The 12,840-nt window shown below is 38.5% G+C and overlaps 1 protein-coding gene and 1 non-coding gene across 5 annotated transcripts in view; both read left to right on the top strand.

Moving 5' to 3' along the window:
• LOC124410409 overlaps nucleotides 1-12,840 on the top strand; it is a 110,561-nt gene that overhangs the window by 84,726 nt on the left and 12,995 nt on the right. For 2 of the 4 annotated variants that reach the window (XM_046888766.1, XM_046888757.1), the window contains 5 exons: nucleotides 5,194-6,134; nucleotides 7,862-8,042; nucleotides 9,107-9,205; nucleotides 11,679-11,899; nucleotides 12,079-12,217. In XM_046888766.1, the coding sequence (XP_046744722.1) occupies nucleotides 5,194-6,134; nucleotides 7,862-8,042; nucleotides 9,107-9,205; nucleotides 11,679-11,899; nucleotides 12,079-12,217 (1,581 nt within the window). Of the gene's footprint in view, nucleotides 1-4,298; nucleotides 4,547-5,193; nucleotides 6,135-7,861; nucleotides 8,043-9,106; nucleotides 9,206-11,678; nucleotides 11,900-12,078; nucleotides 12,218-12,840 lie in introns of those variants that run through there. The other 2 variants (XM_046888780.1, XM_046888772.1) reach the window with 2 other exon arrangements.
• Trnal-cag lies at nucleotides 8,923-9,006 on the top strand. Its single transcript has one exon. It is a non-coding gene; the product is annotated as a tRNA-Leu (tRNA).

Below are 12,840 nucleotides of genomic sequence, written 5' to 3'. Positions count from 1 at the left end.
CAGTAGCTCAGGGCGGATCGGAAATCGACACGATCTGAGGAATTTGTTAGGAAATTTCAACTTCACCGGATAGAATTGGGATAACCGAGTTATTATAGAGAATAGATAAGATTGGTTATCAGAGAAAGAGTTGCTCATAAATGCATAGCAATTGCATAATTAAGAAAAATGGACCAATTAATCAAAATTGTTACGTTTAAAGTAAGGAAATCTTCGACCCTCGGTTACAGAATAAATTACTTTCCGTGTATTCGCGATCAAAGCAAATGTCCATACATATGATACAATATAATATAGAAAGATCAAAAGTCGAAGAGTTACAATATTAAATTTTAAAAAAAGAAAGAATTTGATATACAGAAATTAAAAATGTTGAAAGTTGAAAAATGAAGAGGTAGAAGATTAGAAAGGTTAGAATGTAGAATGGCGAGAAGATTCTTGATTTTGCTGTTCCATGTTTGGACCTTTGTATACTTCGTCCTTCGGTATTTCGACTTTCCCTGTTTTGAGTTTTCTGTACTTGAACTTTTCCCATTTTTAAATTCTACAAATAAGATTTTCGCTTCTATGAAAGTTCGATATTCTGGTCCTTCTATCAATCAGCAATTCTAGTATTTTACCTCCATCCTTATAGGATGTTTAGAATAATTACGAGGGATAAAATGCACCATCAAATTACAACGATTCGATTTTCCGCTCGATTCGCGTCACCGCCAAAGTGTAGAAAAAGAGCTTCGCTAAAATTGCGTCCCAGTGGGCGTTGAATTAAAGTGGGCAGAGGGTTTCCCAGAAGAACGGAAGGTTCCGTTTCTACATTCAAGCGTGTTTCTGTCCGGGTTGTGTTCCACCGATGAATGCTGACTGTTAGTGCTCAGCAATTAAACTTGCCAGGAAAATCTGGAGCGTAGCTGGTACCCGTAAATGAAGATGGGAAAAGCCTGGATGAATGGTTGCGGGTTGGATATTGTTTTGTCCCGTTGATGCACGATCCCTGCCAGCTCGGGTCGTTGCGATATGTTTCTGCTCTTCAAGCTTCGTTGCAGCTTCACGAAACTTCCTATCAAAGCGAACGAGGTCTGCAGGGCTGAAGCCAGATTGTGGTCAAAGCTGTCAGTGACAGAAGTCTTTCCGTGTTTTCTTTACCAACAAAATATCTTTCTCGTCTCGACTTATTCTCCGTATTAAATGTAGCGTCTCACTTTGCTCCATTTTCATCAATGGATAGACAGATATCTAGTCGAGATTTAATCAAATTTCAAAAGTAGTAGGTAATGAACGTAAGCAGGATTTTATTTGTCATTCATGTTTTGGTTCGAGTGATAAAATATCGCTATCATGTGTCATTGGTGGATGAAATACTCTCTTTGACCTTTTCATTTCTCTAGTATTCCATGAAATTTTTATATTCCTCTCCTGTAATTTCTCTGCAATCTTATTAGCTGATATTATTTCAATATTTTCAAGTTTTTACGAAGAAAGATTTTTACATTCCATGAATTTTCTTTCCAGTGACTTTTATTTTCTAACTTCAAGGGTTAGATCTTCGATTGACGGTAGCTGAACAAAGTTACCGAAGTCTCCACTGAAATTTGGTGAACTTATATATAACACAGGTCACTTTGTACCAAGTTCTCAACTCCAAGTGCTCGCCAGTGTAGAAGTAACAGTAATCCTTCAAGGTGTTGAGGGGAGGGGGGTTGCGATCCTTTCCGTAAGTAACCAAACCGACCATCGATCCTGGCGTTGATTGTATATAAGCCAATGCTGCCGAAGGGTGAGAAGGTAGTTATGAACAACTCCAAGATGGATAATTCGCACCAAATCAAATCAAGTTAAACTTTGAATGTACGTGTATTTCGTTAAAGACGCGGAAAGAAAAGCATCGCCATATGTGACACGTTATACCTGATCGCAATGCTTTCTAAATAAATTTTTAACTCCGTACGTTATATCAACGTAGCTATGCTTTTTTTTTACCTAGTGCAAAAGTTTATACACATGTGTGATATAGCTACCGTGTAATTAAAACGGATTGTGGAAGTCTCTCTCTTTTTTTGCGTCGCGAATCAAGAACTGCGGAACTGTGTTAGCGTGGAATATTCTGACTTCTTTTTATAAACACGGTATCATCCTGCGTTGATTCATTTACATGATATCCGTTTGTCGTTGCATGTTGATGTAGTATAGTTTTAGTTTTGAAAATTTTAATTCAATTTTTTTCTACCTTTTACGCGAGGTCGCGTAATCGCGCTAATTAAAAATTCTACTCCGTCGTTCGGCGTGGACGCAAAAGAGAAAGAGCGAGTCTCTCTTATCCTGCAATATAGAAGAGATTCTATGCGAGGTTGGTGAATAATTGCACCATAAGCGTAATACACGTATAGTATGAGAAATGTATTATTTTTAGAAGGTATATTCTACATCCAATTGCGTCTGACGTGCTCTTGGCAGAATCGGTTGTGTCTGGAAATATTATGGCTACGGGTAACGGGGGATAATTTACATCCCCCTTTGCCAAATTACTTTTTCCATCCGCTAGGTACGAAGTGAAGTACGTAGACGCTACGCAACTTCCCTCCCTTCCGTCGGCTAATAACAAATGACACTGTCTGTCAGCCTCCGGACTGCCCTCTGGACCAATGACGCATTATTCTTAGCTCCTCAGGAGATTAATTGCCACCGTAACTCTCTTGGTCTCTACTCCAAATCAATCGGTTATTTTATAGCCACCTGTGAATCCGAATCAGTCATTTTACCGAAAAACAATCCGCACGAAATATTGGGTGGGACATATATTTTTTACATTTCAGATTATTTCGTGGGGATTAGTTTGACTTCACGCTGAGAAATCGGACAATATATAACTAAATGAGTCGGGTTGTAATTATTTTTGCCGGAAAACGCAATTTTTTATATTACAAAGCAAAAAGAAAAAATCGATCACACCATTGCAAGTCCCTCGAACTTTTTTTTAATTTATATTAATTTTTTTTGGACAGTAATGCAAATTCATCGATTAACAAAGTTCAACTTAATGGTTCGGTTTTCATAACGGTTTAAAATTACATTAAAGATTGACTGGCTTGTACATTTCAAACAATTCATTTCTTCAAAGAAATTATGTTATTAGTTTATAGGATTGAATTTTAAATACACGTATCATCTTAGTCTTATAATTTCGTTAGAAATCGAAATCTATGTACCCACGAATAATGTGGCAGAAAAATATCTCTCTCAATTATTACTTTGTTTTTCGTTAGGTCAAATATTCGACTAACTGTAAATAGAGTACACGATCAGTTTGATAATATTAAAAAATTAATCATAGCTCAAATATATGATTTCTATTTGTGATTTTGTTTGTGGTTCTTCTCAGAAAAAGTATGACAAATTTCAAGTTGATCCAATAATACGACTGGTTCATATTGAAAAGAATTTCCGGCTTACACAGAGAGAGAATGCTTCAAATTTATATTAATCCTTGGGGGTCGAATTTTTCTAATACAGATCATTCCGATCTTGGAAGTCCAAATGTCTCGACAATTCTACTGTCCAATAAGACAATAATTTTACACCTGATCACGACGATATTGTGTATTATTTTTTCTCTCCATATTTCTAATCAAATACTTGAAACGTATGATACGAGTGAGTCTGTTACGTTACTCTCAATCAAACCACATCTATAAAGTTTTAAATAATTTCAACAAACTTATCTATCCAGCGATCTCATACCACTGAGTATGCTTACGCCACTTTGCACACGCACGATTGGCTCGTCAGTAAAAATATTTTCCGCAATTTTTTTCTCAACAAACATAAATATTTTTCCAATTTTATTTGTTATACCGAAGAAGGTACAGCTGTTAAGTTATTAATACAGGCCATCGTCTTTCCGCGTAACATAAAATAGTAATTAGCATAAGAATTTCTACCAATCCCACTGATCCATGATTGAAAAACAATTCTCAACCTGACGAGTGGGGGACAAAATCGAGAAAGGAAAAGCTCACTAACACCTATACACACACCATGAGACGTCTAACAATCAAACAGCATTAACAATGTCGCCTGATCACTTCGAGCGAGTGTCAGCCAGACCATGCATGCCATGCTCCCAAGCGTCACACACGTTGCGACGACAGTGGACGTCGAGTGGAAGAGAGGGTGACGTCTCGCATACGGAATGGCAGTTTATTAAATCAGCTGCTGTTAATGGTTTCGCGTGGTGGCGGGGGCGTCGGGCTGCTTCGAGGAGTCGAGAACAGCAGCGTCGAGTCCTCGGGCGTCGTTTTTGGCCGGCGTAGATCTGAGCTGCGCAAACAAAGGGAGTAATTATTCTACTCCGTAACTACTCTTGCCCGGTAATTTGGGTCAGATGTTCGCCCAGCGACGAATTCTTCTCGAGTGTGAAAGTGACGGCTTTGTCGAGGCTCGTCCGGGGTAGAGAGAAAGAAATTGGACCGTTCTCCTTCATCAAGGAAAACTCGACGCACCGTCGAGCTTGATAGAAATTCAACTCCAGAAACTCGTCGCTCCTTCCGAGGTAAAGAAGCGCTTCTCTTTTAATAATACGGCCAGAATGTGGATTCGGGAAGTGACTATAGCGATTTTGATAACCGAACGACTTTCCCTCCTCAAAATATCGGTTGGTATTCCGAATTCCAATCGCTGTTCTACACTGGCTTCACACTACATGGGGGGGGGGGGGGGGGGGGCTCAGCTAAGGTGTCGCGTAATATGTGTATAGATATGGAAATTCGACGCTTGTATGACTGCTCGGGAATATTTGAAAGCAATTCTTCGGTGTAATAACTTTTAGTATACCGGATGAAGCCTCTGAAACTTTTTCCGACCATCAACGTCCTCGCAGATGTCCCATTCTGTTATTCGTTTTCAATGAACAGCTAGTGTCGGGAATGGAAATTTCAATTCCATGAACAAGTTGACTCAACGTTCAAGAGTTACGTAAACGTTACTTACACAAGTTACAAGTTTAGATTCGATCATCTAACAGTATGTTCAAGTTCTTCGAAACTTGAGGACTTTTTTTTTTACCCCTAACATCAAATCATACGAGAGTATCTGAATATAGCCATGGATTTACTCCCATCTCTCACCAACCCAGTCCAAACCAAAGTCCAGAACTTTAAACACGCAATGAAATAACATCAATCGCATCTGTCGTTACAGGTAATATCAGAATACTGCAGGACTCGCCTCCAGACGAAGCCCTTCTCACACATAGTCATGGACATGTACCGAGAGGTGGTGCGATGTCCGCAATACGCGAATCGAAAACGAGTCGCTCTTCAGGGTGCCAGATTAAAGCTTCAACAAGGCCAACAGCAGCCACCACCTCAGCCGCACTTCCCAAAGCACCATCAGGTAAAGGGAGCCCTTTTCAAAGCCCAGTCACGGAACTCCAGGTCGCAACCGAATCTTCTCAGTCTACCGGGGTGCGAAAGGTCATTGGAAAACGGCACAAGACCTGAGTTCCAGTCGCAGATGAACATCCAGAGTAATCCGGGGGCCCCTGGGCCCCCGTACCACGTGAGGACGAGCTCTCAACCGGTTCGCAGCGATCAGACAGAAACCAGAAATGATCTGCTGGCCACGTCCCGAAGGAAGAACCTTCAAAATTCCTCCGGAAATATCTACAGCGATCCGATCTATTCGCTTCCGGTAAAGCCGTTCCGCAGCACGCAGGACGTTCGCAGTATGAACGGAGCAAAACCGTTCAAGGACCATTCGAGGAGCACGGACATTTATGGACAGACGACAAGAGCGCCTTCAGGATCTCGTGAAAAATACGCAGCGCAGGGGCTTCCGCATCATCGTCGCGAGGCTTCGAATCCCCAGCTGGTGACCAGGGCGAATGAACCGAATCCAAAGCGCTGCAGTGGACCACCTCAATTGACTCTTTTTACGGTGCAGACCAATGGTGATCCTGCGGGATGTCAAGGACCGATCACAGTTCACGCCGAGAGTAAATCCTGCTCGACTCAGGAGAAGAGCTTTACTCCACGTGGTCCGGTCCCTCCGAAACCACCTCGGATCATCACGACCCTGAAGAGGATGGCACCGGCTTCGAGTTCGGACGTTGAGTCTGGTCCACCTGTCAAGCCACCCAGGTGAGTCAATTTCTGTTCCGATTTTTCCGTTCTTCGATTTCTCTCCGTGTTTATCAAGCGTTTTGTGAAGTCCCGGTGGAAGTGAAAATCCGAGAAAAGCTCGATGGTGCGTCAATAAAAGCCTGTCACATAGCGCTTGCAGAAATTCTCCTCTCGCGACAACACGTCGAGCTAGACTGTAATGCTTCTGCCGCTTGAGAGATCAGAGAAACAGTTTGTTCTAGAGTGCCAAAACATATAGAAGCACTTTGCAACGACCGCTTGCCTGCGCCGTTTGTGGCGTGAATTGAACGGTGCTAACCGAACCAAATGGCGATGAATATTTTCACCACTTTTTTTACGTACTCTGGTGAGATAAAGTTTGCGAAAGGGCTGGTAATTTGATTCACCAGCTGTGGAATTTATCGCTGAAAATATTGTAATTACTTTTCACTTGCCTTACGTCAAATGAGTAGGTACATTTTTTATGACAAAATTTTTTCACCCGCTCGATATAACAAAAGACCGCGCCACGGAAGAGAAGAATTATTCAGTACAGAGCTTGATTAACAATTTACCGAATTGATTATACTTTTTGTCGCTAACAATTGAATCAATATTATTTATGAATCGTAAATAAGAATTCTACTGCTTTTTTTTGTGTTAAATTCTCGTTAAGGGGATGCCATAATTTATAATTCTTTTCTTTCCTAAAGGTGAATCATAAAGTTTCTCCAAACTTTGGCAAATGATACAGGTTGTGGCTTGACAAAAAAAAGTTCGGACAATTTATGTAAACAGTGAAGTATTTGTTGCCACTTTTTCACTCGATTTAAAGTTACGGTATGCTGCTGAATGAATCAAGCATTTTTTTTTTTTTTTTTTTTTTTTATTTCATCTTATCATCTATTTTCCGAACTTTTCGCAGATGACCCGCAAGCACAATCCTATTTTGGTTATATATTAGGGTTATACCTAGTCAGGAGGCCGAAAGAAGGGTTTTCAAGGATTTTTCATGAAGAGACATTTCAATTTATTAACATAAAAATTTATACAAATATCGGGGAAACATTGAACTTTATTCCTGAACTAGATCATCCGAAATGAAAAAACAAAAAAGATTTAGTTAATATAAGGTATTATCTGGTCTTTAATCGAAGGCATAAGCAAAATATTAATTTTCAACAGAATGGTGTCTTCTCAAAAATAAATAAATAAATAAATAAAATCTATTGTCCATAAAAATTTACGCCTTAATTCGTTTATAAAATTGATAAAAATATTTATCAGTGAGCAAAAAACCTTCGATCAAGTACTGAAAAATATATTCATAAAGCTTGTGTAAAAATTTGAGACTGATCGATACTCAGCCGTTTCTGAGAAATCATTATTTACCAATTTTGAATATATAGTTTTGAGAAAAACGCTTCACGCTCAAAGTTTCACAAGCACTTTCAAACGCTTCGGGGCGTCTTTGCAAATGTGCGCGTAACTTCCAGAATATTTGTCGGATCGAGATGTAATTTTCTGTGCATATAATTGAATCCACTTACGTTACAAAAATGACGCGATAAAGAAAAAAAAATAAAGACGATGGATTTTTGAAAAATCCTGACCAGGTATAAAATCCCTTAAACATCGGCAAAGAAAAGCATCAATAAGTAAGTCATCGTTGCTCATACAAGTCTCGCACTTTTCATCTCTCGGCAGTTGGACGGCGACTTAAATCAGTGCCTAATAATCCACAGGAGTGCAATCAAGTGTGGACCAAGGGCACGACGAGGAAAAGCGGTTCAGAGAGCACCGTCGCGATTATATCGGGCGGTCGGTGGTCCAACAAGATCATTGAACAAGACGCGATGCGTCGGCCCGGAATTCGTTGTACGTGCCAATCAACAACCCAAGCAGCTGGTCGTCGGCGACGTCAAAGTGAGTGAATCAATTCTTTTTACGGTTCTTATCACTTCTTATACCCTCTTTTCCATGAAACATAAAATGAAAAGATAAAATTATTGCGATAAAAAATTGTTTTAGGAAAAGAGAGAAGAAAAAAAAAATTGACTTGTTTCTTAAACAAAAAATCTAATCAAAAAACTGATGAAAGGCTTTCGCCTTGATTTACGGAAAATTCGAGATCGCATAGTTCACTTCACGTAGTTTAAACTCATGCAAAATATGTATATCGTGCCTTTTTTGTCTAGTGAATTTACATCGATTAGTTTGTTGAGCTCAAGAAGATTGCTCGGTCAAAAATCGATACTTGTGTATTTATTTTATTACTTATTTGACAAGTTATTCAACTCGTAAACTGAAAAGATCTCTTAAAAATACTAAAATAGAATATAATGGAATTACAAGTAATACAAAATTGTATACTAATGCTATATTTGAAATTTATTCAAAATAGTTGCTCAAAATCTATAATTAAATTCCATTTTTTTTGTTTTTTTTTCTTCGTTATCAGTAACCGATGCAGTGTTGCCAATTATTAATCATGATTAATATCGATGCAATGTTGAAAATTGAATATTGAATGATTCCAAAATGTAAAAAAAAGTATTTCAGTAAAGTTTTAGCCAATAGTTTTCTGACTAATACGAACCTCATATCGTAAGGTGTAACCGAACTAATTTGCTTCAAACTTTTTTTATAATCCCAATATTTTCTATGTTTTAATTTTTTTTTCAATCTACATGGTAATAAAAATACTGAGTATTATCGATTTTTGGCCGAACAACATCGTTGTTGGAATATAATGCAACTGCTCAGCGATTAGGAGTGATCCAACTCTAGAGATCTATTATTTCAAGTCAGGATGGCCGAGCGGTCTAAGGCGCTGCGTTCAGGTCGCAGTCCACTTCTGTGGGCGTGGGTTCGAATCCCACTTCTGACAGATTTTTGTCTCCATTACCGTTGGTGGTTGGGTGATAGACTATTTGTAGAAACTATCGAGAAAAACGTTTTCTAGAACACGTGTAATTCTCTTCTTTTAGATCGCATCTTCGAGCCGCGTCGTGGTCATTCTTTTGACCGGACAGAGACTCGAGGTCACCTGTGATCCACAGAAAATAACTGCTGGAGAATTGTTTCAGGTGAGTGTCAGAAAATTATCTTGAAATATTTTAGTTTAGGGGTAACAGAGAAAATGAACTGCTAGAAATATGTAAATTTTAGTTTTATCAAAATCTACTAAAAAGTTTATCTACCGTACAAGTAAACGTTTGCTTGAATGAATCAATTTTTTTTTATCTAATGAATTTATGTTTGGTTGATAAAATTCAGTTTTATAGGTCTGATGGTCATTAAAAAATTAGTTTTTGGCATTTTATTGGTCTAGGTGTGGTCAATCAGGCAGTTGGTTCAGATTAGATTAGATTAGATTAGATGAGATTAGATTATAGATACATTTATGGCGGTCAGTGTTGGCTAATTCAAAATACAGAGTGATTTGGGAGTAGAATGTAATAGTTTTGCAAGTCGTGTTAAAAATTTTGGCATAATGTATTCTGTCACGTAGTTAAATCATAAATCAATCACTTTTATCGCAATGAGGGGAAAATCATTTTCTGTTATTCAAAGTGATTCTATAAATTTCCGTTGTCCTTTGAGTGTTTTTTTTTTTTTTTTTTACTTTAGATATTCCAGTCTTGACTACGTTTAGATTTATGAAAAGACGTTGAATAGAAGAGAGAAAAAAAAAAAAAAACGAATGGAAGAGAAAATATTATCTGTGTTTCCAGAGATGAGTTTCCCATATTTTGTAATAAATCGTCCAAACTGGAACTCTGAGATCTCAATTTCAGCTTGTAGAAGATACAGATCAAAGGTCTCTCATAGCGAGAAAGTGTATAATAGAATCGATTTTCCGTCAGGACTGATAAATATGCGGATAATATAATAATCGATAGAGAAAAAGGGTGTACAAAAAAAGGGAAGGGATCGTAATCCGGTTTTGGATCTATCTAACAATAAGTTAAAAGCCCGGTAATCCGGCGTTTGATAGAACTGATTAAAGCTCAATCAAGAGTACAACTCGAATTGGAAACTATCGCAAAAGTGAGCTGTGCATATGGCAAGCGCCGATAAGCGGTTCCAATCCAATTTATCGGAAGATTATATCTCGGCTGCGGGCTGCAAAATTCTCCTCTCGAACGGTCGAGTCTTCGACAACGGATTCATAAGTCGACGGAGCCACAAAAGATGCTCATCCAGCAGTTTGGCTGGCAAAGCTAACGCCTCTCGATTCGATCTTTAGAAGTAAGATGCAGCTGCTTCGCGTGCTTTATGGTCACCGCAAATTCGTACACAAATCTCTTGTTATACGTATAACCGCAAAAGCTCTGCACTGCTGGCCATTTGCCAGCGTCTAATCTTCACGTGCCGCTGCAACACATCACCACTTAGCAAACCGAGTGTATGAAATAACTAGACAAGTTATTTTCGACCCTTTTTACGTCCGATTGTGACACAGCGTGATGATAATCTTGGTACGTTAAAGCGGGGCTTGGAAAAGCTTTGAAACATTTTTCCAATTTGCAGCAATAGAAGTTCTCCGATGTGAGTGGGATGAATAATGATACCGTCGAGAGAAAGAGGAGAAAAATTTTATCTGTATACCTAAGTACATAGACTTCTACTTTTGTTATGCATACTCCCAGAAGACGGTTACGCGGACTAGAATCGCTGCAATTCCACCTTTATGGGATGATTCAATTTCAAAGAAAGAAGAAAATTAGTCATGGGAGAAAAACTCTGTCCTCGAGACACGAAGAGAATTTCGTTCTGCGCGTTAACCCGCTTGTTACTCGTGCTCATTGAATGCTTCTTACGGTGTTCTATCCTTTTTCCTTGTCTTTATTAGTATGACTTCATTTTCCGCGTCCGTGATTATACAGAGATGCAAATGAAGATTGGATTTTTGAATATGTAACATGTGCTTATGACGTTATTTAGTTTTTTTTTTTTTTTTTTTTGTTTTGTCATTGGTTTCATACCGTAAGAGTCTTCGCTCAAAGTTTTGATACTAAAAGTCCATTGAAATGGGTCTGAACTCGGATGCCTCATCAGGTATGCACGAACGTAAAATCTGGCATATTCTCCATTTCCATTCAACCTCCTACACTTCGGTTATATACCATTGAAGTATGCAGCATCACCGAATGAGCTCGTGACAACAATGCATTCTTGGCTATTCTCGGATTTGCAGCATTCTCGGTTATACGTACATACTTAGCAATTCAAAGAGCTGAGTCCAACTTCGAAATAACGTTGGCTTATCAACGAGTTTGCAAAAAGTTTAACCGAAAAGAAATTTGGATTGACATTTTGATTTTCAATCAATCATATATTTGCTATGTTGATTCTTCTTATTGTTGGCGAATAAATCTGAGCAATAATTGTTTCTTCGTGCCAAGTTCCCTACTTGGTATATACATATCGTTTACTGAAGATCTCTCTCTCTCTCTCTCTCTCTGAAAAACATCGAATTCCAATTCCAAACATTTTTTTTTTCTTCTTCAATGAAATAGGTTTTAAATTTTCACTCCCGTTTCCTTCTCTTTTCAGGCGGTGGTCCAGGCGGAGAATTTGGAGGAGAACTTTACTCTTGGTTTGGCAGCTCTGTTAGCTGGGGACTTTGCCATCCTTCCTCCAGACACAAAATTAAGTAAAGTTGCGCCCCCGGGTTGGTTAAACAATGGAAAAAATAAGGGCCTCTTGGGACTACCGACAAGCTTTATGCTGTACTTTCGACTTCGATTTTTCCTCCCTTCGCTACGCGGAATAAGGTACGAACAGAAAGCTGATTTACTGTAAACCTACCTATATCAGCGATGATATTATTGAATTGGTCAATGGATTTGATCGAGTCCATTCGATCCATTGTGTCACTTCATTTCTTTCTTTACAAGTACGATACACATAAACTCTCGATCCCTGCTTCATGTGATGACTTGTTTCGTTTCAGAAGTTGGTGTTCAAAGCATCTCCTTTACCTTCAGCTGCGTCGATGCATATTAGAACAGCAATTGATTTGCTCGTTGGGTCAGTTGATCAGTCTAACCGGCCTTGCTCTCCAAGCTGAGTTCGGAAATTACAGCACGAACGTGAGTAGATTTGTACATGTCTTGCACGCTGAAAAAGAATTTCCTTTACATTATTTACTGAAGTTTGACGTACGAGGAACTTTTCTTTAGTAAAAGTAGAAGACAGAAAAATTGTACATTTATTCAAAATCTAAGTACGGACGCGACGTTTCAGTAATTTTCACGTTTATATGAGTGTAGGTACTTTAGAGGACCCGTCAACATCAGTAAGAAACATTAAGATGTGAGGAAATTCTCTCGAGACACCTGACTTTTTTTAAATTATACTTTCAACTTGGAAACTCTTGTTCATCGGAATGAATTAATGTACAAAAAATATGCATATCATTACGGAGTCGCTTTAGCCAAGTTTAAAGTTGAATCTGCAAATTTACAACTGTCTTGAATTCGACTTTGACTCACACAATAAATTCAGACCTCATCGTGTTGAGAAAAATGATTTTTTTTTTAAGTAAGGACGGTGAAAGGAAAACACTTTTCAAAGTAAAAAAAGAGATTACAAGTTGATCGAATTTATCTTTTCCGTCGAAAGTTAACGGGGAAATTGCGGGACTAGAATACAGTTGGATTATTTTGATTAGTATATTAACTCGTGAAAATGACCTCTTCGTACACTATTTCGC

This window comes from Diprion similis, chromosome 1, assembly GCF_021155765.1.
Source record: "Diprion similis isolate iyDipSimi1 chromosome 1, iyDipSimi1.1, whole genome shotgun sequence".
In the NCBI taxonomy this organism is placed as follows: Eukaryota; Metazoa; Arthropoda; class Insecta; order Hymenoptera; family Diprionidae; genus Diprion; species Diprion similis.
Note: the sequence above shows the minus strand (reverse complement) of the source record. Positions and strands in the feature narration are given on the sequence as shown.